The 24,480-nt window shown below is 45.6% G+C and overlaps 1 protein-coding gene across 9 annotated transcripts in view; it reads right to left on the bottom strand.

The window, feature by feature from the left end:
• The window catches only part of GARRE1 (granule associated Rac and RHOG effector 1), a 100,971-nt gene that overhangs the window by 9,356 nt on the left and 67,135 nt on the right, over window positions 1-24,480 (bottom strand). For 8 of the 9 annotated variants that reach the window (XM_032170413.1, XM_032170415.1, XM_032170412.2 and 5 more), the window contains 7 exons: window positions 17,097-17,237; window positions 16,793-16,888; window positions 16,508-16,669; window positions 14,293-14,451; window positions 10,858-10,955; window positions 4,690-4,815; window positions 2,209-3,242 (listed from right to left, as the gene is read on the bottom strand). In XM_032170413.1, the coding sequence (XP_032026304.1) occupies window positions 2,209-3,242; window positions 4,690-4,815; window positions 10,858-10,955; window positions 14,293-14,451; window positions 16,508-16,669; window positions 16,793-16,888; window positions 17,097-17,237 (1,816 nt within the window). The remainder of the gene's footprint in view (window positions 1-2,208; window positions 3,243-4,689; window positions 4,816-10,857; window positions 10,956-14,292; window positions 14,452-16,507; window positions 16,670-16,792; window positions 16,889-17,096; window positions 17,238-24,480) is intronic. The other variant, XM_058425545.1, reaches the window with a different exon arrangement.

Raw genomic sequence — 24,480 nt, 5'->3', positions numbered from 1 at the left:
CAATTCCATTATCAACTTATCCTTAGGGCACTGTCACAAGATGATCTGTCATGCTGGCCTGTCTCCCGATCCCCATCCCGCACTGAGTTTGCCTATCCAGACGGGGGCAATAGATGGCGCCCTCTGATTCTGTCCAGAGGGGTGCCCCTCCTTAATCTGCATCAAGGGCTATGCAGATCTTATGCCCTTGGGGCAAGGTCTGTAGAAAACTACACCGTGGACTTCAGGGGCAGAAAGGAACACCCAGAAGGGAAAGAGTGGGATTTGTAGTCTACAAATCCTGATAGTAGAAGAAAGGAGTGTTAACCCCAGCATTAACTTCCCTCCTGTAACAAGTGCTGGGTGTTTCAGCAAGGAATGTCCTCTTCTGGTGGTGATTTACTTGTACAAGTATTTGCTATACTTATTTGTAACATTTCACAGTACTCCCGTGAATGAAATACATTTTCTACTTCTATGTACGCCTTTTGCTAAATTAATTAGAGAAAAAAGTTTGCATGTACCTACGTTACCAAATTCTCTTACTAATTTTAGATGGTTTTTTTTGGGGGGGGGTTCAATTCTACTATCAGCAAAAAGATGTGCTGCTTAATTTATCATTTTCCAAAGCTTAGACCACTTATTTCATTGCTTTTTGTCTTGCTGCATTTGCTGTGAAGTCCAAGACAAAGTTACATGCTACAGGTGATCACAGTTGCCCTTGTCTGATTCCTGATATTAACTGAAATGATTTTTGTTTCATTATATAAGGCACTATTTGCTATTAGCTTTTAGTAGATAGTCTTTTTTATTTTTTGTTTATTTATTTATTTTTTAGAGACAGAGTCTTCCTTTGTTGCCCAGGCTAGGCTGCTGTGGTGTGATCATGGCTCCCTGCAGCCTCAACCTCCTGAGCTCAAGTGATCTTCCCACTTCAGCCTCCCAAGGAGCTGGGACTACAGGCATGTGCCACCACACCCAGCTAATTTTTTATTTTTTGTAGAGATGGGGGTCTCACTATGTTGGCCAAACTGGTCTTGAACTCCTGGCCTCATGCAATCTGCCTACCTCAGCCTTCCAAAGTGCTGGAAATTACAGGCATGAGACATCATGCCTAGCCAGGTTTTCCACTTCTTGGTATAATTTTGTAATGCCTATTTGGCTAGGAAAGAATCCATTTTCTGCTGAGTTTCCAAATGTATTGCTATTAAGTCTTAGATGGTATTGTCTTAAAGTGGCTTTTTTTTGAGACAGGGTTTCTCTGTCTCATCCAGGCTGGGGTGTAGTGGCATGATCATAGCTCACTGCAGCCTCAAAATCCTGGGGTCAAGGGATCCTACTGCCTCAGCTTCCTAAGCACCACCACGCCCAGCTAATTTTTTGTTTAATTTTTAGTAGAGATGAGGATTTTGTGATGTTGACCAGGCTAGTCTTGAACTCCTGGCCTCAAGTGATCCTCCCACCTTAGCCTCTCAAAGTGCTGGGATTACAGGCATGAGCCATTAAAGTGCTTTTAATATACCCTTTCTATTTCCTAATTTTGTTTCTCTTTGTTCTCTCTTAATCAAGCTTAGAATAAATTGGCTTATACATTTTATTGGTCTTCCAAAGATCCTTTAGAGTTATTTGCAATTTCTACTCTATTTTTATTTTTAATTTACTTATTTTTGGCTTTTCCCCCTTAATTCCTCCTCCTAGTTTGTTCTTGTTTGTAAATTCCTTCTCTAATTTCTTAAGATGACTCTGATGGTATTTTCATTGTCTAGGCCAGGAGCAGCTGTATTCTATGAAGGCAGGAGGGTGTCTGTCACCTATCATAGGTCCTAGAGTTTAGGCAAAAAAAAAAGCATCGCAAAGAACAGGTTACACAATCATGAAAAAAGCACCCCACAAAGGGCTGCTGACCTTGGCTGCCAGGAGTAGGCAGGCCTAGACTGGAGCCCACTTGAACTATGGGACTTTGAGCTATTCAAGTAACCTCTCTTAGCCTCAGTTCTGTTCTCTATAAAGTAAGAAAAATAGTCCACTCATGTTCTCAGCCTCTTTCTCACCACTGTTTCCCATCTTGCTAGATCTGCCCCATACTTGCCTCCACAGTGAGAAAGGGTTGTAAAGGGGGATTAAGTGATTTCACCTTCACAAGTAAGGCTGCAGCAGACAGGCCCTGGGAAGACCTCAGCAATTGCATTTGCTGTTGTCACTGGGCGAGGGATGGGAGGCCTCACATACCTGCAGGATCGAAAGGCAGAATCTCTCCCAGCATTCCGAAGACTCCATCACTTTGGTCACGGTTTGGCCAGGTGTTATTTCTAGGTCCCTGTGGCTTCTGTCCCAGAACCTCTGACATCACGTTATCCATATAGCTGCTCACCAGACCCAAGCTGTACAAGTCAGAACTGAGATCAGATATGCCAGGCCACTGACCAAGAGGAGATAGACCTGCTCCAACAGTCTGCGCTGGCTGCTGGGATGAGCCATGTACCCATTTCCCAGGTGCCCGAGGCTGGGGCGGGGGCTGCTGCGGTCCAATGGGCTGGAGTAGGTGTTGGTAGTATTGGACTTGAGGTTGTTGCTGCTTTGGGGACTGCTGCTGAGGTGCCAGTCCCGGCTGGGGTGTCAGAGGTGTGTGTGCCCCAGCCTGGGGTGCCCGTGGTGGAGGGGGCACGGGCAGTGATGGCTGCTGTGGCTGCATGGCTCCTGCCTTCTGCTCAGTCACCATGGCTGTGGCAGCAGAATTACGCCTTGTCACCAACGGAGAGCCCTGATGTGACTGGCCCATGTTAAAGCCCGAGAGAAAATCTATCACCTCTTGCATTTCCTGATCAGTTGGTAAGTTCATACCCTTCTCATCCTTGCCATCATCTCCATGCAGGAAGTTCTCACGCCTCTCCATGAGAAAGCCATTGGCCACTGTATTACTGGAATTCTGAGCTGACTGTGAAGGGTCTGTAGTCCTGGGGAAATTACCAATGTTCAAAATGCTTTGTAACCTTGTATCAATATTGCCAGGCATTTTGGCCTTCTCTTCGGAACATCCAGCTATGAAGATGCTTTTGGAAGGGGTATTTTGGATGGAATAATTTGTGCTGCTGCTGGAGCTGGTACATGAAGCTTTCTTGGTGAACCGGGATGTCAGTTTGGAGAATGTCTTCTGCAGGCCACCTGAAGATTTGTTTCCATTTCCAGAAGGCAGGTCAGCCTGGTTGCCAAAATCACAAATCTCCCTTTGCAGCTGGATCTGTATGCAGGGTAAAGCTTGCTCCCTATTTAAACAGAAATTTGTTTAAAAAAAAAAAAAAAAGACAAATATATAAAATAATAAAATGGACCTCTTTGTATTTAAGAATGGCGTTGAGAGCAAGAAAAATCTCTCTGGTTGGTATTGGGTTCACTCATTTTATAGATAAATGAACACCCAGGGGTTTGGAGAGTATGAAATCTACAGTGTCTAATGCAGGACTGGAAGTTCTGCTAGGATTCTGGCCTGAGGAGTGTGAGTCAGTGAAATCCTCTGATGGTGGCACAGGAGGGGAAAGCATGGCTAAATGTGGGGATGCAACTTGTAGAAGCTAGATTTGTGCCTGGAGGACAGGGGCTACAGCCACACAAATACAGCAGAGGGACGATGGACAACTCCACAAAGCAGAGGGAGGTTGGGGGGGGTGGGGTACAGGGATACTGTGCACCAATGTTGTCCCAACAGATGGCTGTGACTTTCAAAGTTTCCTGAGCACATTTTTCCCATACTAAAATGGAGCCCTAAAGAGCGAAAGGGCATGGGGCAGGAGCTGAGGCAGGTGAAGGCTGTGTGACCCTGGAAAAGTCACATCACTATTCTGGCCTTTGTGTGCTCATGAGTTAAGAAAGGGAGAAGAGGTTGGGCATGGTGGCTCACGCCTGTAATCCCAGCACTTTGGGAGGCTGAGGCAGGCACTTGAGGTCAGGAGTTTGATACCAGCCTGGCCAACACGGCGAAACCCCATCTTCATGAAAAATACAAAAATTAGCTGGGCGTGGTGGCACACATCTATAATCCCAGCTACTCGGAAGGCTGAGGTGGGAGGATGATTTGAGCCCAGGAGCCGGGGGATGGATAGCATGGATGGATAGCAGTATTGCAGTGAGCTGAGATTGTACCACTACACTCTAGCCTGGCTGGGCAACAGAGCCAGATCCTACAAAGACAAGATGACAAGACCAAAGACAAAGACCAAGACAGAAAAGAAAAAAAAGAAAAGAAAAGGGAGAGGGGCCATGGCTAGATGTTTAAGGCCCCTACCAGATGTATACACATTTCTGAAGTTCAACCTGAGAGAACTGATTGAAAAAGAAAAAAAATTCTAAAAGACATAAGTAAATTTTCTAAACATTTCTCTGTTCTTAATTCCTAAGGAGAATATGAGTTGAGTTAAAAGTCCTCTTGATGGACTTCCTCTCAAATGACAAAATAAAGGAAGGCAAAAAAGTTAGCAAATAGGGGAATCTGGGTACAGGGCATGGAGCAGTTCTTTGTACTATTCTTGCCACTTTGCTGCAGGTTTTAGATTATTCTGAAAATAAAAGTTACTAAAAAGTCCTTACTGCCTTATTTACAATACCGTATACTATCAATGACACAAGCACACATGAAATTGTGCATAGTCACACTGTCCCTCGGTATGCATCTAATGCAAACCACAGACAATTCAAGTGACTCGCACAGCCGCCAACCTTCCAGCCCTCCAGCGGTTTAGGTCCAGCACAGCTGTGTAGAGCACATCCACCAAACCCAGGGTCTTCTCAGGATCAAGGCTTCTCTGCAGCAGGGACATGGTGGCAGGGTCTTCTTTCAGGCACCTAGGCACAGATTAGGCTGCATTAGTCTTGGCTGCACTTCTCTGCAAAGGTGTTTCAAGCAGGTCTCATAGAAAAGGCTACAACTTTTATGTACTTCTAGGGCCCAACAAAAATTCGGTAACTGTAAGAACATGGAGAGAACAACAGGCTGACCCTGGAACTCACTGCTCCACAAGAGGAGGAGGAAGCAAAAGGGTCTGAGGTCTCGTGATATCAGAATATATATTTGGTCTCTGCCTCCAGTTCCTGATACAGAGCTCCTAAAACCCTTGAGATTTCCTGGGTGATAGTGTCTTTTGTTCTAATAAGATGACTTGCTTATATGATGAAGCCTCCATAAAAATCATCAGACCATCGGGTTCTGAGAGCTTCCACGCTGGTGAACACACTAAGGTGCTGGGCACGGGGCACAGCTGGCAAGGGCATGGAGGCTTGGAGCCCCATCCCAAACACTTCACGCTATGCACCTCTTCGCCTGGCTGTTTATCTGTATCTGCTATAATATCCTTTATAATAAACCATAAATATAATTAAATGTTTTACTGAGTTCTGTAAGCCATTATAGCAAAATATCAAACCTGGAGGTTTTGGGAACCCCCAACTTATAGCCGATTGGTTAGAAGTCGGGTGACAACCTGGGACTTGTGGACGGCATCTGAAGTGGGGAGTAGCCTTGTGGGGCTAAGCCCTTAACCTGTGCGGTCTGTGCTAGCTCAGACACTCTGATTCCTGCCAACTTCTCCAATAAGTAAACAACACAACTGTCTACCCCAAAACTTACACATCCTCTCTAGTTCCCTCACATCTTGCATGCAATCCATCAGTGAATCCTGACAGCTCTTCTTATAAAACACATCCAGAATCTAAGCACTTCTCGCCACCTTGTTTATGAACCCCCTGCTTCAGGAAACCACCACTCCTAGGTCTCAGGACCAAGCTCTCACCTGGTCTCTTTTTCTCTACTTCTGTACCTCCAAAGCCCATCCTTCATACAGCGGCCAGAGTGAACTTCCTGTAGTGCCAATCAGAGCACATCACTCCCCTGCTTAAAACCCTTCAATGGCATCTCATCGCGATTGAAATAAAATCTAAATCCTCATCACAGCCCTCAAAGCCCTCTGTGCCCAGCCCCTCAGCCTTGTCCTAGCCGTGAGGCCTTCTCTTCCTCCCTGGATGGGTTTGTCCACACCTCAGGACCTTTGTTCTTGCTGCTGCCTTTGCCCGAATTTCTCTTTCCTGAGATTTTGGTATGGCCAACTGCTTCTCATCATTTGGGTCTCCACTATCCATTCAGGGTACCTACACCAAGAGCCCCCCAACCTTTTTTCGAGACAGAGTCCCACTCTATCCTCAAGGCTGGAGTGCAGTGGTGTGATCAAAGCTCACTGTTATCCTCGACCTCCTGGGCTCAAGCGATCTTCCCATGTCAGCCTCCCAAGTAGCTGGGACTACAGGCGTGTGCCACTGCACCCAGCTAATTTTTAAATTTATTTTGTAGAGATGGGGTTTCACTATGTTGCCCAGGCTTGTCCTAAACTCCTGAGCTCAGGTGATCCTCCTGCCTCAGCCTCCCAAAGTGCTAGGATTACGGGTATGGGCCACTTGGTCTGGCCAAGAGCCCTTTTCTGAGAGGGAAAACAGTCTGAGCAGCACAGGTCTACTAGGAAGATGATGTCTGCCAGATCCTGGGCACTCTGGGAGCTAAATGGTGAACTCAACACTTGCAAAGTCACTCAAGGAGGTAGCAGTACTCCCTAACATGACTTTGACTTGGGAAGAAATGTATCAGAGAATGAAATGAGAGCCGGCCAGGCTCAGAAGCCTGGAAAAGATGAACAACAACGCAAGCTCTGCTAGTGCCCAGCTAGACCTTGGACTCCTCAGAGAGAATCTTGGCAGCTGAGCCTGCCCAAGGTTCAGTGCACCCAATTCTCTCCATCTGGAATCACTGATAATCAAGACACATTTGCTCTTGTTCCCAAGCCAAGTCTGGTTGTGACTTGGGTTGTCACATGTTTGCCCACTAGGAGAACATTTGTTGGCCATGTAGAAAAGAGTACTACAGCTACTCTTTTGGTAATAATAATTAATCTTTCTGAAAAATCAACAATCAACAAACTGGCATTTTTATTTTATTCATCAGCCTTGAGCTGATCAATAAAATGCCCTTAAGTGGCTAAACCCATTCTGTTGACAAATCACCAAGAGTTGCCTAAAACCCTCTACCTGTTCTTAGATAAAAACCCAGTTCCTTCAAGGGCCCTGCAAGTCTTGACGTCTACAACTTCCCATCCTCATCACCACCTAGCACATCTCCTTCCATGCTGGGTCACTCCTGAGGCCTCTGCACTGGCATTCTTTCTCCCTGAAGTGTGTTCCCCATCAGCTCTCTGCATGACAGGCTCCTCTCAAATCCAATGTCACATCCTCAGAGCCTCTTCCAGACTGACTCGTCTAAAAGTCTCCCCCGAATCTCTATCCCACTTATTCTCTATCATATAATGGCGCTCTCCTGTCATTTCCATCATACGCCTGCCTGTGTTTGAACTCATCTCTTATACTTAACAGCTGTCTCCCCCTTCTCTATTCTCAAGTTGGTTTATGAGGGGCAGGGACCCTGTGTGTCTTGCTCATAATTAAATTCCCAGAGCCCAGAACAGTGTCTGGTACACAATAAGTGTTCAGTAAATATTTGGTGAAACAAAGCATGGATGGATAGCAATATCCTTTTTCTCCAGGTGGAGTAAAGCAATCATTTCTGTTTGTGTTCTTCCCAACAAGCACATACGGTATTTTGTAATTTGAAAAAAAAAAAAAACAGAACTAAAATTTTGCAAATTACCAAAAGTAGCCAGCAGAGGGCGCCTCTGCAAGGAATCAGTCTACTAGGTGTTTTTTGTGGGGGTGCAATGAGTTACAAAGGAAATGAACCCCACAGGGAGAGTTTTCAAAACAAATCGAAGTGTTAGCCATTTTTGCACTGACTGTTTATATTCACCCAACTATCCAAAAGTTCAAACTGTTTTCTTCAAAATGAGAATTCTGATTAAGTTTTAACATTTTCCAATGACAGCCTGAATTGGAAAAATTTTAGAATTCAGGGCCAGGTGCGGTGGCTCATGCCTGTAATCCCAGCACTTTGGGAGGCCGAGGCGGGTGGATTACCCGAGGTCAGGAGTTTGAGACCAGCCCGACCAACATAGTGAAACCCCATCTCTACTAAAAACACAAAAATTATTAGCTGGGCATGCAGGCAGGTGCCTGTAATCCCAGCTACTCAGGAAGCTGAGGCAGGAAAATCATTTGAACCCAGGAGGCAGAGGTTGCAGTAAGCCGAGACAACACCAACTCCAGCCTGGGCAACAAGAACGAAACTATCTCAAAAAAAAAAAAAAAAAAAAAAAAAATTCAGGAACACATTTCAGCAGAACACCGACTACAAAAGAAAAAAAAAAGAATTTAGGAACACAAAAATCTTACAGAAAAGTAAGCCTCTGGTTTACTGTCTGATAGAAATGAAAATATGTGTATAAATTACCATGAATTTCAGGACACAGTATGCCACCCTACAATTAACTTAAAATTTTGGGACAGGTAGTAGCTCACGCCTGCAATCCCAGCACTTTGGGAGGCCAAGGCAGGGGGATCGCTTGAGCCCAGGAGTTCCAGACCATCCTGGCCAATATAGTGAGACCCCATCTCTACAAAAAAAAACTTAAAAATTAGCCAGGCATGATGGCGCATGCCTGTAGTCCCAGCTACTTGGGAGGCCAGGGTGGGAGGATTGCTTGAACCCAGGAGTTCAAGGCTACAGTAAGCCATGATCACACCACTGCACTCCAGTTTGGGGGACAGCACAAGATCTTATCTCTGCCAAAAAAAAAAAAAAATTAAATAAAAAAATAACTTTTTGGTGGCAAAGTACTTATAGAAGGGAGGTTTTAGGACACAAAGTGAACTGCTAACATTTACTTAAATATATTCATAGACTCTAAACACTTTTGACAGAATCTACTATTATACTCTTACATTTCAAGAACAAATGAGCCGGGTGCGGTGACTTACGCCTGTAATCCTAGCACTTTGGGAGGCCGAAGCAGGTGGATCACCTGAGGTCAGGACTTCAAGACCAGCCTGGCCAACATGGCGAAAGCCCGTCTCTACTAAAAGTACAAAAATTAGCCGGGCCTGGTGGCGTGCGCCTGTAATCCCAGCTACCCAGGAAGCTGAGGCAGGAGAATCACTGGAACCCAGGTGGAAGAGGCTGCAGTGAGCCGAGACTGCGCCAGTGCACTCCAGCCTGGGCGACAGACCAAGATTCCATCTCGAAAAAAAAAAAGAACAAATGGTTTAAATACAACTTGTATGCCTTACCCAACTACCATTTTAGTCCACATAGGCACCAACAGCACCTCTTTGTTCCTTAGTATCTCTGCCTACTTAAATGATTTAAATATTTTCTCTTATAGCTAGTCATGCAGATTACCATTTTAATAGCAAATGCCTTCCGATATATGCTTAATTTTCTGTTTATTAATAAAACTATGATACTCATCCTTATAGCTGAATGTGAATACATATCACAAAGATAAATTTCTAGAGGTGAAACTGGAATTGTTGAGGTCATATCCCTTATTTTAGGCTTCTAATACACTAAACTGCCCTCTTTCTCTCTACTCAACAACCTCTTTGCCTGTTTCACAGTCTGGCTCGAACTAGTATTGTTATTCTAAAACAATTTAACAATATTCTGGCCAAAATGACATCATATGGTTTTTTTTTTTTTTTTTTTTTTTTTTTGGAGACAGAGTCTCGCTCTGTCACCCAGGCTGGATGGAATGCAGTGATACGATCTCGGCTCACTGCAACCTCTGTCTCCTAGGCTCAAGCAGTTCTCTTGCCTCAAGCTGGGATTATAGGCGCATGCCACCACGCCTGGCTAAATTTTGTATTTTTAGTAGAGACAGGGTTTCACCATGTTGGCCAGGCTGGTCTCGAACTCCTGACCTCAGGTGATCTGCCCGCCTCGGCCTTCCAAAGTGCTGGAATTACAGGTGTGAGCCACCCCACCTGGCCCCATATGGTTTCTTTATTTTGTCTCTGATTATTAGGTGAAGTTATACATTTTCTTTTTTCTTTTTTGAGATAGTTTCGCTCTATCGCCCAGGCTGGAGTGCAGTAGTGCAATCTCAGCTCACTGCAACCTCTGCCTCCCGGGTTCAAGCGATTCTTCTGCCTCAGCTTCCTGATTAGCTGGGATTACAGGCGCCCGCCACCATGCCTGGATAATTTTTGTATTTTTAGTAGAGATGGGGTTTCACCACACTGGGCAAGCTGGTCTCAAACTCCTGACCTCAGGCGATCTGCCCACCTTGGCCTCCCAAAGTGCTAGGATTAACAGGTGTGAGTCACCGCACCTGGCCGTTACATTTTCTTAATCTATTTGTTGATCATATGTCTTCTTTTCTGACTTAGCTGTTCATGTCCCTTGCCCATTTTCTTCTGATTTGTAGGAGCTTTGTTTTAAAAAATATAAATTAAGAATAATCTTTTATCTATTATAAGTGTTACAAATATAATATCTAAAAATGACTGTTTGTCTCAAGATTTGTAAAGACACTGGATGTGTAATAACATGAGCTCAAGATCATCAGGACTGTAGGTAGAACAGAGGAGAAGGAATTCTATGTTCTCTACTCGGCTTTAGTGAACACTGGGTGACTTAGAGAAAATGATACACTACGTTTAAATGCTATAGACTCAGTAACAAATATAATACTGCTCATTATGATCCAAGAGTATGTAACACTTTAGTTACATTATGGTCAATGAGACCATTTTTCAGACCTCTTGGCTTCCTCATGATAGACCAATAATCATGATACATGCCACTAACATACCACGGCTGCCCATAAACCTGCACATGCAGCAAGACTTGTTGCGTCAGCTAGCATGGGGATTGTTCAAAACAAGGCCATCATTTCAAAGATGTGCAAACGTCAGTCAGAGCTTAGGCTCCGGTGAAAGTAAGAGGCACATTACCATGTGGATGGGACTTGAACCACGATTCTAGAGCCTTCTAAACTGATCTGGGGGGCATAGGCTTCTTTATTCTCAATCTGTGCTGTGTCAACCACCACCTAAGATCGAAAAAAAAAACAAAAAACAAATAACAACAACCAGCTTTCAGAGAGAAAATGAATCAGAATAAAATCCAATACATAAAATGACTCTCTAAGAACTATTCCCCTAGCAGCCTAGTTATGCCAACGCCAGTCAGGGCCCCATGAAAATAACAGCAAGTTGTAAAGATGACCAAAACTAAGAACATTTCAATAAACAGAAACCACATTCTGGGCATGGGATTTATTGAACTGGCAAGCACCTCTTGCACTTTTTTCAAACTATAAATATGTTAATTAGGAATTAATTTGCGTCCTTTATCTTAGTATTTTTTACTTTATGCACTTAAAAGAAGTAAAAGTGTCACTGAAAGTCAAACCAGGCTGGGTGCAGTGGCTCACGGCTGTAACCCCAGCACTTTGGGAGGCTTAGACGAGTGGATCGCTTGAGGTCAGGAGTTTGAGACCACCCTGGACAACATTGTGAAACCCCGTCTCCACTAAAAATACAAAAAGTAGCCGGGTATGGTGGTCCTGCAGTCCAAGCTACTCAGGAGGCTGAGGCAGGAGAATCGCTTGAACCCGGGAGGCAGAGGTTGCAGTGAGCCGAGATTGCGCCACTGCACTCCAGGCTGAGCAACAGAGCGAGACTCCATCTCAAAAAAAAAAAAAAAAAAGTCAAACCAATGCTTCAGATAAGCCCATTTGTCATGACACACCTAGAAGTGGATGAAACTTTTTTAAAGATTATTTTATCCTCAACCATCAATAAAAACTGAATTACTTCAGGACAGAGGAAGAACTAACCCTTCTTTGAATGATTTCCTCTTATTTCCAGGAAGAGTCTTTAACACTAGATAGGTGATAAGAGTATCCTATGTAATCTAGAGTTTGACAAAGTGATTAATATATTTTCAAATCACTAAAAGAATGTTTTAAAAAATCATAAAATATTTTAAAACCAAATCTGTAATATTTCAGAAGGGGTAAAACTGTAGAGAGTTGTGTATCATACTCCAAATTCAGCTTCTAATAGAGCCAGCTTTCACTGGTTTAAACAGAGTTCCCATAGCTGATCTGCAGTGACCTTTGGAAAAAACTTCCTGTCAAAGGAATAGCCATTGTTGGACCACTCAGGTGTTTCCTCTCTCCTCCCATCCCCAGAACCATAACCTAAAGTCACACACAAATGCGTCCTGCAATCAAGACGCAAGGAACTAGGAAGAAGTTTCTGCTCTCTGAATAACACGAAACTTTTTTTTTTTTAACCTACAGTGTTTTCTCAAAACAGCCTTTGTGCCTTTCGGCCTTGTTCTGCACACTCCTTTCAGGGGAACTCATTGGCATGGTCCTTGCAGGTTCAGCTAAATGGTCTCTGGGAATATGGATCAATATCCTAAAGCCAATGGGCTCTTCCACGCTTCAGCAAAGCATCTCTGGTTTACTACTTCTTTTGGAGGTCCCTATACTGAGGAAAAGATCCCAAAGGAAATGTAACTCATTGCTGTGAACAGGCCCTCATCTGAGCCTCCACAAGACAGCCCCACTGTGAGCTGGGCCACCTGAGCCCTGACCCGCTTGAAACAAAACGACAGCATATCCTCAATAGCTCTTTTTGTGAATAAAGTAGGAATCAGACTAAAAAACAAGTTCTTTAATTTTCTTAATCTCTAATTAGGTCCTTCCAACCTCTGACTGAAATGCCGTATCTTTTTTTTTTTTTTAAAGACTGGATCTCGCTCTATGACCCAGGCTGGAGTACAGTGGTGTGATCTCGGCTCACTGCAACCTCTGACTCCTAGGTTCAAGTGATTCTCGTGCTTCAGCCTCTTGAGTAGCTGGGATTACAGGTGCCCACTACCATGCCTGGATAATTTTTGTATTTTTAGAGACGAGGTTTTGCCATGTTGGCCAGGCTGGTCTTGAACTCCTGACCTCAGGTGATCTGCCTGCCTCGACCTCCCAAAGTGTTACAGGTGTGAGCCACCACACCCTGCCACCATATGTTTTTGAAAAGTAGTCGTTTACTAGAAAGGGAGATCAAATACGTAAGATTCTATGGGTCCGTGGTGCAAACAAAAAGCTAAATGGTGATTTCAGATGTTGATCTCCTGACCCACCCAACTCTGGCCAAAGTTTTTTTTTCTCTGAAAGATGAAATGAACAAATCATTATTTTTTAGTTGATGTTACTTTATTGCTAAGAAGGAGATAAACAGAACTGGTATACAGTGACTGGATGGGGGTACTACTTATACCACTGTGGTCAAGGGAGGCCTCTTGGAGGAGGTGATTTTGGAGCTGACACCAAGAAGATAAGGAGTGACCTACGTGATAATCAGAGAGAAGAGTATTTTCAGATAAAAGGGGTATCAAGAGCACAGGCCTGGGACAGGAAGAAACATAGGATGTTTGAGCAACAGACATCCAATGTAGCTCCAGAACAGGGGCTAGGTCAAGGGGCCCTGTCAACTTGTTACTAATGTAATGCTTTTTTCTTTTTTTTTCTAAAGGCCGGGTGTGGTGGCTCATGCCTGTAATTCCAGCACTTTGGGATGCCTAAGCAGGCAGATCACAAGGTCAGGAGTTCGAGACCAGCCTGGCCAACACAGTGAAACCCCGTCTCTACTAAAAAATCCAAAAATTAGTCAGGCATGGTGGTGCGTGCCTGTAGTCCCAGGTACTCGGGAGGCTGAGGGAGGAGAATCGCTTGAACCCAGGAGGCAAAGGTTGTGGCGAGCCAAGATTGCGCCACTGCACTCCAGCCTGTGCAACACAGCGAAACTCCATCTCAAAAAAAAAAAAAAAAATTAGCTGGGTGTGGTGGCGGGTGCCTACAATCTCAGCTACTTGGGAGGCTGAGGCAGGAGAATCACTTGAACCCAGGAGGCGGCGAGTTGAGATCGCGCTACTGCACTGCAGCCTGGGCGACAGAGCAAGAGTCTGTCACAAAAAAAAAAAAAAAAAAAAAAAAAAAAAGAGGCAGGGTCTCACTATATTGCCCAGGCTGATTTCAAACTCCTAGACTTAAGCAATCCTCCTGCCAAAGTGCTGGGACTACAGGCATGAGCCATGGGGCCCAGCCTGTAATGGTTTTCTTAAAATGAGCAAAGCCCATAGCATCATTTTGCAACTAGGTTCCCTGCAAATATATATTATCAATCTGATTTTTCTTTTTAAATAGATTTTTAAATGCTGCTCTTCCTTTACCTTGTCTACCTGCCTGGTCTAAATTCCACAGCACCAAATAACTTTTTAAATTATTCAATATTTTCACACATGTGTCTGCACCACATCCTCACATGCTTGAAACATCTTGGTAGTCCACCTATCATCCACCACCCGTGTTCACTCACCAGTCCAGCCTGGCCAAACAGCAGCTGCACCGCCGTCTTGCAGGCACCTCGCCACATGGAAGGGCAAACCTGGTTCAGCACTTCAGTCACAGGAAAATCATCCCTGGATGTGATTCCATTATAGCAGCCTGCCTCCTTCATCAGCTGTAACATTGTATGCTATAGATTGGTAAGAAGAGAGTTCACACCTCAAGACAAAGCCATGCAAGGTTCTAAAATTTGTAAAAATGCATTTATACAATCATCCTCAAGAGAAGAGCATTTTATTTTATTTATACATTTTTTGAGACAGGGTCTCACTCTACTGTCCAAGCTGCAGTCCAATGGCATGAACATGGCTCACTGCAGCCTCGACCCCTCAGGCTTATGTGATTCTCCTGCTTCAAGCCTGCCCAGTAGCTGGGACCACACAGGTAGGTGCACACCACCACACTCAGCTAATTTTTACATTTTTTGTAGACGTGGAGTCTTGCTATGTTGCCCAGGCTAGTCTTGAATTCCTGGAAGAGGAGCAATTTTTTTTTTTTTTTGAGATGGAGCCTTGCTCTATTGCCCAGGCTGGAGTGCACTGGCACAATCTCAGCTCACTACAAATTCCACTTCCTGGGTTCAAGCGATTCTTCTGCCTCAGCCTACTGAGTAGCTAGAATTATAGGCACCTGCCACTACACCCAGCTAATTTTTGTTAGAGATGGGGTTATGCCATGTTGCCCAGGCTGGTCTTGAACTCCTGACCTCAGGTGATCTGCCCACCTCGGCCTCCCAAAGTGCTCAGATTACAGGCATGAGCCACCATGCCTGGCTCAAGAAGAGCATTTTAAATACATCCTAATTATGTCATTTTAATTTCTTTAGTAATCATCAATCACTCTCAGAGATTTTCTCAGCCCCACAGAGTGAATGACTAGATATAGATACATATGCAATAATATACACAGGTATTTCTATACTAGCACAAAATTATTTAGCAATCTACTGATGTGAACTGGTCGAGGAATTTTGAAATTCTGAATCCATCCAAATAGGGAAACAAAATCATCTGATACAAGTAAATACCAATTAAAATCTCAATTTTATTTTGGATGACCAAGTACTCAGGTATTCAGGCTCTGGAAACAGATTACATAAGCTCAAATTCCAGCTCTTCTACTTTCTAGCTGTGTGACCTTGGGTATCAGTTCCCCTGTGTGGCAGGTGGGCCAAAGGGCAGCACCCCCACCTCATGGGTGAGCATTAAGTGAGACAATGATGTGGAGCACCTGGCACAATGACTGGAACACATGATGTTCCACAAATAATCATTATCACTGCAGCATTATGACAACATCTCTCTTCTTATTTAATTCATACAAGTCCACTGAGAGACATTAATCATAAACAATATCTTATAGTGTACTTTTCAAATCCTTTCTGTTAAACATCTGAATAAAATTATGAATAAAACTGTCTTGTCCAAGGTCGGTGGCTCACGCCTGTAATCCCAGGACTTTGGGAGGCCAAGTAGGGGGGGATCAGCTGAGGTCAGGAGTTCGAGACCATCCTGGCCAACACAATGAAACCCCGTCTCTCCTAAAAAATACAAAAATTAGCCAGGCTTGGTGGCACATGCCTGTAGTCCCAGCTACTTGGGAGGGTGAGGCAGGAGGACTGCTTGAACCCAGGAGGTGAAGGTTGCAGTAAGCTGAGATAGATCACACCACTGTACTCTAGCCTGGACGAGAGAGTAAAACTCCGTCTCAAAAAAACAAAACAAAACAAAACAAAAACTTGCTTGGCAAATGTCTGATTAAAGTCTCTGTAGGTCTGCTTTTTAACTTTTTTTTTTTTTTTTTTTTTAAAGACAGAGTTTTGCTCGTCGCCCAGGCTGGAGTACAATGGCGCGATCTCAGCTCACTGTAATCTCCACCTCATAGGTTCAAGCAATTCTCCAGCCTCAGCCTCCTGAACAGCTGGGACTACAGGCACGCGCCACTGTACCCGGCTGATTTTTGTATTTTTAGCAGAAATGGGGTTTCACCATGTTGATCAGGCTGGTCTCAAACTCCTGACCTCAGGTGATCCGCCCGCCTCCCAAAGTGCTAGGATTACAGGCATGAGCCACCACGCCCGGCCCCATTTTGTTTTTTAATCTACATCCTTCGCAAGCCTTTACATTTCTCTAAAGAACTCTATTTTCAAGTTCACACTCAGTTGCTGGAACCCCATGGAAAGCTACCGTCTTAAGTTTCAGATTGTCGGCGGCCGACTCATTAAAGGAGACGCCCTTCAGGAAGTGCGATCCTATCTGCACAGGGACGGTGGGGAGCTCACACTGCATGGGCTGCGGGGGTGTCTGCCTCCGCCCCGTCTGCTGGGCTTCCGCCTCGCTGCAGCAGCCCTGGAAAAGGCATGGATGGAAGAGGAGAGGTGACCCATCGCTCATCTGTCAAAACACTTGGTTCACACTAGACTGCAGGAGCAGCGCCATAGGTCCCCAGAGCTTTAGGAAGGAAAAGTGTACCTGCAAACTTGCTTCAATCGCCTTTGGATTCAGGTGGAAGCCGGCTTTCATTGCATATTCACAGTGTCCTAAGCTTTCCAGAGCTATCTTATATGCCTGGAAATAAATTATTTTTAACAATCAAGATCGTAAAGCAAATTATAAGATGATAAAGTTCAATGGAAATAGAAATCTTAAATTTCTATCGCTATTAAAAGACCAATTACTACTCTATACCCTTTCTAATTGATTCAACATCACAACTTTAACTCCCTCCCTTGTTTCTATACCGTGGAAATCAGTATGTCAGTTCTGAAAAACTTACTTGCAAAGCACTGTCGATTTTTATGTTCAGTTCTTTTAGCTGGTGCTCAGGAATTGCTGCACTTTGAGAACAAAAGAGTTGTTGAACTTCAATTCCTGCCAGGCAACCATCACAGCCTCTTTCTCTTAGCCTAGATGTCGCCTGTAACATATATAGTAACTGATAGGTAAAAGAGGGTGGTACGGTTCTGGCAACATTAGACCAACAGTAACAACAAGAAAAACCCCAAGTAAAATACAGCAATATACCATCTAAGCAAATAAACTAGAAGTTCTAGATTGTTTGTATTGCAAAGTGAGCAGCCCAAATTTTGAAAGCCTAATTAACCATCCTGAAGAGAAAGGAAATCTCCTTTTATTTTTTTATTTTATTTTATTTTGAGACAAGGTCTTGCTGTGTCACCCAGGCTGGAGTGTAGTGGTACTATCTCAGCTCACTGCAACCTCCGCCTCCCCAGTTCAAGCGATTCTCCTGCCTCAGCCTCCCGAGTAGCTGGGATTACAGGCACCCACCACTGTGCCTGGTTAAGTTTTGTATTTTTAGTAGCGATGGGGTTTCATGATGTTGGTCAGGCTGGTCTCGAACTCCTGACCTCAGGTGATCCATCCACCTCGGCTTCCCAAAGTGCTGGGATTACAGGCTTGAGCCACCGCGCCCGGCCAAAATCTCCCTTTATTTTAGGAACCCTAGAAAATAGACTTACCTACTTGTTATTTGTTTTATATATATATATACACACATATATACGTGTGTGTGTGTGTATATATATATATACATATACATATATATATATATATATACACACACATATATATGTGTGTATATATTCAGACATTTTTAACTTTCCTGCTTTAAAAAGACAGGTTACCTAGAATATTGGCACTTGGAGTTTCCAGAATAAAAAAAAAGGAAGAACATACATGGTTGGGCATTCCTATTCAGTGAAGGAAAAGACCACATGAATATAGAACAGGAAAAATATACATTGGCATGTTAACAGAAAAACAGAGCTTTTGAAATCTGCACAGAAAAGTATTTATTATTCAGTCACTACATATGTTTATGAAGAGTAGATAAGCAAGATAGAAAAGGAGAAACTAATTTCTGTCATTTTATGATTAAATGCAGAAAACATATACATGGATCAGGACAAGAAGAGAATACAGAAAAATATGTATTTGATTTGTTAGATGGGATTCCAGATGAACTTTTTAGATTTCTATTTTTGTTGCAATTCTGTGAACCAAGTAACATTTTTTAGCAGTTAACTTTTGTTCTGCTGGACCAGTGTAGGAGTTGTAATATTTACAAAACTTGCAGACTACAGGAAAATGACCAACAGCTATAATGCCGTAAAGTTCCAAAGCTTTGGTTTCACAAACTGTATGTAAACACCATTCCCTGAAGCCTAAGAGTCTCACAGTTTAAAACTGTTTGACTCTTTCTAAGAATCTTTCAGTCAAATATTTAGCTCACAAGGTGGTGTGTTAGGTACATGCTGGAGCACAAAGCTGCTCTTTACCCTCCTGGAGCTGAGAGCCTCAGGGACAAAAAGGTGAACAAAGAAAACACAGAATTATAAATGGAGAAAAAACACTGTGGGAAACAAACAGAGGACTATACCAGGGAGTGTCCTAGACACCCAGAAATCAGCACTTAGGGTGAGAATTAGAGGAGAAGGTCGTGAATGGAATTGCATGTGTGTGGGGTGGGGTGGGGGTATCAAGACCTACAGACGGGTCTGTGAAACAGGCCGAGGATCCAAGGTAACAAAGAAAGACACATCCAAGGAACTAGAGCCCAGTGAGCCAGGGCAGGGTGGCCACTGATAAGGCTGGCCATCAAGGCAGGAGCCAGACTAGGCAGATCTAGGCAGGTCGTGCTGAGGGGTCCACATGCTACCCTAAGGAAATAAGAAGCGACATCATCCAATTTTAAAATGAAGGCGAGCAAGACAGGGAGGGGAGAAGTAACGATTCCCTGAACGAGGGTAGTGATAAAGGACGTGGAAGAAGGGGACAGATGTGCGATAGGATTTTGGAGGTGGGAACTGCCGGGTTTTCTTAAGGATTGGACTGGGTGTAGACATGATGGAAATGCTGAAGGATAAATCTCAGGTTTCTCAAGTGAAGCCAGTGTGGGATGCCACCACTCACTAGCATAGAGAGGGTCTAGGGAGGAACAGGTGAGTGGAGAGAGGCTATGCCTGAGCCACCTGCGAGACCCCCGGTAGCAGCTGAGCTCAGGGGCCTGAAGCCCACAGAAGTGGGCTGCTCACTGGTCACACACATTTGAGCCCCCTCCAAGGACACAGGTGGCTTTTTGAGTCCCAAGACTGGATGGAGAACCCCTAGGGAGAAGGGCAGCTAGAACTGAGCCCGGAGAAACTCACATTCAGAAGTTGTGTTGAGGAAGGAGAAGCCAGTAAACTAGATGAAGAAAGAATGACCCAAGAGGAAAGAAAGCTTGGTTCTTGGATGTCACAAGATGAGAGTATTTCCAGGGAGGAATATTCTCCACACTGCTGTGAGCTGCTGAAAGTTGTTGAAAGGGTTTCCTGGATTTGAAAACATGGAAGAAGGCACCAATGACCTTGATAAGAGAAGGCATGTTCTTGTATAGGAGTGGAAGCCAGATTTCAGCAAGCTGAATGACATTATGTACATAAAGTTTCAGACTGTGTAAAATAATACCTTATGTATAGATACATTCATATATGGAAAAATATTAAAATATACACAAGAATCACAGGCTTCAAATTCAACAGAGGTTATCTCTAGAGACAAAGGGATGAATAAGAAAGTGGAGACGTACAAAAGGGATTCAAGTGCATTTGCGGACTGGGTGCAGGAGCCTAGGAGCTTGGGACCGGCCTGGGAACAGAGCAAGACCCTGTCTTTAAAAAAATAAATAAAAAGTAAAATAAATAATTAGCCAAGCACGGTGGTGCATGCCTATAGTCTGAGCTACTCAGGAGGATTGCTTGAGCCGAGGAGGTCAAGACTGCAATAAGCTGTGATCACCACCGCACTCCAGCCTGGGCAACAGAGCAAGAGCCAGTCTCAAAAAAAAAAAAAAAAAAAAAAGTGCACTGGTGATATTTTTCTGTTAAAAATATGTAACAGGCATGAGCAAATATGGCAGGCAGCTAAAAGGAAGACACACTGTTGGATGTGAAATGTTCTATGTGCCTGAAATACTTCAATAATAATTAGTTTTTAGACTACTCTGAGTAAACTGTCTATGGGGTGTGCCAGGAGCAGTAAGGAGCACAAGGTGCAGTAAAAATAAAATAGTAATTTTTTAGAATGAATGAAAGGTGAAAAAAAGGTAGACAACTACTCCAAGAAGTTGGCTGAGAAAAGAGCAGAGAAACAGGGGAGGACAGAGTGGACTTTTCTTTTTTTTTTTTTTTTTTTTTTTTTTTTTTTGCGTATCAAACATATTAGGAAGGTTGCACATGGGAAGTCGGGGAATAGAAATGGGGGGTGGGAGTTAAAATAAATGAGAGAGGGACTTTATATGGATCAGTGATAATGACTCAATCCTCTATTTGACAAAGAAGAGGGAGAAGGAAGAGGAAGAAAAAGAAAGTGGGATAAAGGATCAGAAAGGGAGGAAAATAGAAAAAATTAGAGTATGACTCCAGGGTAGACCTGTTTTGTTGTCACTGAGTTGGTTGGTTAGTTTGTCTGTTGTATTTTTCATGTTTTGCCATGTTGGCCAGACTGGTCTCGAACTCCTAGCGGGCCCCAGATCCGGACCACAGGCTGACCACCACCCCACCCCCACATTGCCTTCTGGCAGACCAGACGGACGCGGGCAGAGGCCCTCACTTCCAGATGGGGTGGCCAGGCAACCCTCTCACTCTTCCAGACGAGGTGGCCGGCAGAGGCCTCTCACTTCGATGGGGGCCGGGCAGCCCCTCACTTCCAGAAATGGGCGGCCGGCAGAGGGCTTCACCTCCAGACGATGGTGGAGGACGCGTCCCACTTCCAGACGATGGGTGGCCGGCAGAGGCCCCTTCCAGACGAGGGGGGCGGGCAAACCCTCACTTTCCGTACAGGGGGCGGGGGGCAGAGGCGCTCCTCACTTCCCAGAAGATGGGCGGCCGGGCAGAGGGGCTCCTCACTTCCCAGACGATGGGTGGACGGGCAGAGGCGCTCCTCACTTCCCAGACGATGGGTGGCCGGGCAGAGGCGCTCCTCCCTTCCCAGACGATGGGTGGCCGGGCAGAGGCGCTCCTCACTTCTTCCCGGACGGGGCGGCCGGGCAGAGGCGCTCCTCACTTCTTCCCGGACGGGGCGCCCGGGCAGAGGCGCTCCTCACTTCTTCGAGGCCCACACTTTTCCGGACGGGGCGGCCGGCAGAGGCCCACTTTTCCGGACGGGGCCGGCAGGCCCCCTTTCAGAGGCGCTCCTCACTTCCCAGACGGGGCGGCCGGGCAGAGGCGCTCCTCACTTCTTCCCAGACGGGGTGGCCGGGCAGAGGCGCTCCTCACTTCCCAGTCGATGGGTGGCCGGGCAGAAGCGCTCCTCACCTCCTAGACGATGGGTGGCCGGGCAGAGGCGCTCCTCACCTCCCAGACGATGGGTGGCCGGGCAGAGGCGCTCCTCACCTCCCAGACGATGGGTGGCCGGGCAGAAGCGCTCCTCACTTCCCAGATGGGGAGGCCGGGCAGAGGGGCGGCCGGGCAGAGACGCTCCCTACCTCCCAGACGGGGCGGCGGCCGGGCAGGGGCTGCAATCCCATCACCCTGGTAGGCCAAGGCAGGCGGCTGGGAGGCGGAGGCTGCCGCGAGCCCAGACTACGCCACCGCACTCCAGCCCGGGCAACACCGAGCACCGGGTGAGCGAGACTCCGTCTGTAGTCCCAGCACCCTGGGAGGCCGAGGCGGGCAGAGCGTTCGGGGTCAGGAGCTGGCGACTAGCGTGGCCAAGATGGCGAACGCGCGCCGGCAGGCAAAGGAGAAAAAACAGGCAGCGGGGACGGGCGCCGGCAGTCCCAGGCAGTCCGCGGCGCGGGGCAGCAGCGAGACGAGGAGATTGCTGCCTGGGCTGCAGAGGGAGAGGAAGGAAGGGAGGGAGGGAGGGAGGGAGGGAGGAAGGAAGGAAGGAAGGAAGGCAGAGTGGACTTTTCTGTGGGAAGCATCTTTGTGTACTGGTGGGAACAGGCTGAGGATGAGGGAGAGAAAACACTGGGTCGCACCACAGAAGCTGGGCCCTCAAGGATGGGGGCAAGGTGGGCACGGGGCAAGCCTGGACAGGAGGAGAGGGCACCTCCTCTGCTGTCATGAGGCAGGAGAAGGAAGAAAAGATGGTTGTGAAGAGGGGTGGCAGGGGTAGTGGTGGCTTGGCCACATGAGGAATACAGGCTGCCATCAGGGAGATTCTGTTTTCTCAGTGTAGTGGGGGGTGGCATCACTGGCTGAAAGCAAAGGGAATATAAAAAGGGCAGAAAGGCCTGGACAGACTAAAATGGTGGCAAAAAAGGTCAAGGTGAAGAGGTCAAGAGAGAACTCAGAGGCCTCCTCCTGTGGGCTGGTCCTCAGCATGAGTTGTCTAGAAGATGGAGCAGGGGACCAAGGTAGGTGTTAGGTTCACATGTATGAGCTGAACAGTCAGGAGACTGGGGCCCAGCAGTCAGGAGGACACCGAGGGTTGTAAAGTTACATGACAAGGCAACAAGGTGCAGGTCTGGACCTCAGGGCCTAGCCATCTACAATAAAGCCAACAGGTCCCACCCCCACACACAGCCTCCAATTAGCATTCCAGGGCCTTTCTGATGAACAGAAAGAAAGCCCTAGGAAAGTCTTTAGCATGAAAAACAGACCAAAACATGCAAGCGAACAGGAAAAAGACCAAAACATGCAAGCAAACAGTGAAAATTAAAAAGAAATGACAACAATGCAGCAAATGGCATGAAATTGAAATAACAAAACTAGAGACTGGACAATATTAAGATGTGAAAAATCATGTTTTGAAAATTTTATTAAAGAAAATTTCCGATCGAGACCATCCTGGCTAACACAGTGAAACCCCGTCTCTACTAAAAATACAAAAAATAGCTGGGTGTGGTGGCGGGTGCCTGTAGTCCCAGCTACTTGGGAGGCTGAGGCAGGAGAATGGCGTGAACCCAGGAGGCAGAGCTTGCAGTGAGCCGAGATAGCACCACTGCACTCCAGCCTGGGTGACAGAAGCGAGACTCCGTCTAAAAAAAAAGAAAATTTCCAAAACATAAAATGAAATAATGAAATACTTTGCCAAGTTCATTATGGAATGATTTGAACTAGACATTATCTAATGAATCACTATATTGTTAACCATAAATTATCTTTCACTCTGGGTTTGCCTGCTGGGATAGTTTAAAAAAATTATCTTTTGGCCCAGGTGGTGACTCACGCCTGTAATCCCAGCACTTTGGGAGGCCGAGTCAGGTAGATCACCTGAGGTCAGGAGTTTGAGACCATCCTGGCCAACATGGCGAAACCCCATCTCTACTAAAAATACAAAAATTAGCTGGGCGTGGTGGCGGGCGCCTATAATCCCAGCTACTGAGGAGGCTGAGGCAGGAGAATTGCTTGAACCCGGGAGGCAGAGGGTACAGTGAGCCGAGATTGCGCCACTGCACTCCAGCCTGGGAGAAGGAGTAAGACTCTGTCTCAAAAAAAAGAAAATTATCTTTTACTCTGTAAAATGGAGCAGTAAGTCCTAAAGTCTCAACTTCTAAGATTTATTTTTTATTTCTCATACTGGAAAGAAAGAAGTGTTCAAATGCCTACAAGAAATGTCACTAATGGCCAGGCATGGTGGCTCACACCTGTAATCCCAGCATTTTGGAAGGACAGGCAGGTGGATCACCTGAGGTCAGGAGTTAGAGACCAGTCAGGCCAACATGGTGAAACCTTATCTCTACTAAAAATACAAAAATTAGCCAGGCGTGGTGGTGCGTGCCTGTAATCCCAGCTACTCGGGAGGCTGAGGCAGGAGAATCACTTGAATCTGGGAGGCGGAGGTTGCAGTGAGCCAAGATCACGCCATTATACTCCATCCTGGGCAACAAGAGCAAAACTCTGTCTCCCAAAAGAAATGTCACTGATTATAGACAAAGTCTCCTTAAAACAGACTTTTTCAGAGCTGTTTTTGATTGCCTTTTATTTAAGCTTAAATTCTTCTGGCTGTGGAAAAGGAACAGAGAATGCCACATCAGAGTGACTAGGAAAGCAACACTGCGCTAGGCTGGAATCCCCCCACCAGAGGAGCTCCCTGCAGCCCACCATTTAGTCATGAGGTTGTCACCACGAGAGAAGAATCGCACAATTCTCCTCCACGTTATACCTGATGACCATGCCATACCATCCCACACCACTGCGCTCTCCATCCAC

The sequence above is a fragment of the Hylobates moloch genome, unplaced genomic scaffold (genome assembly GCF_009828535.3).
Source record: "Hylobates moloch isolate HMO894 unplaced genomic scaffold, HMol_V3 SCAFFOLD_12, whole genome shotgun sequence".
NCBI classification, from domain to species: Eukaryota; Metazoa; Chordata; class Mammalia; order Primates; family Hylobatidae; genus Hylobates; species Hylobates moloch.
The sequence above is the reverse complement of the archived record's forward strand: the minus strand, read 5'-3'. Positions and strand labels throughout refer to the sequence as shown.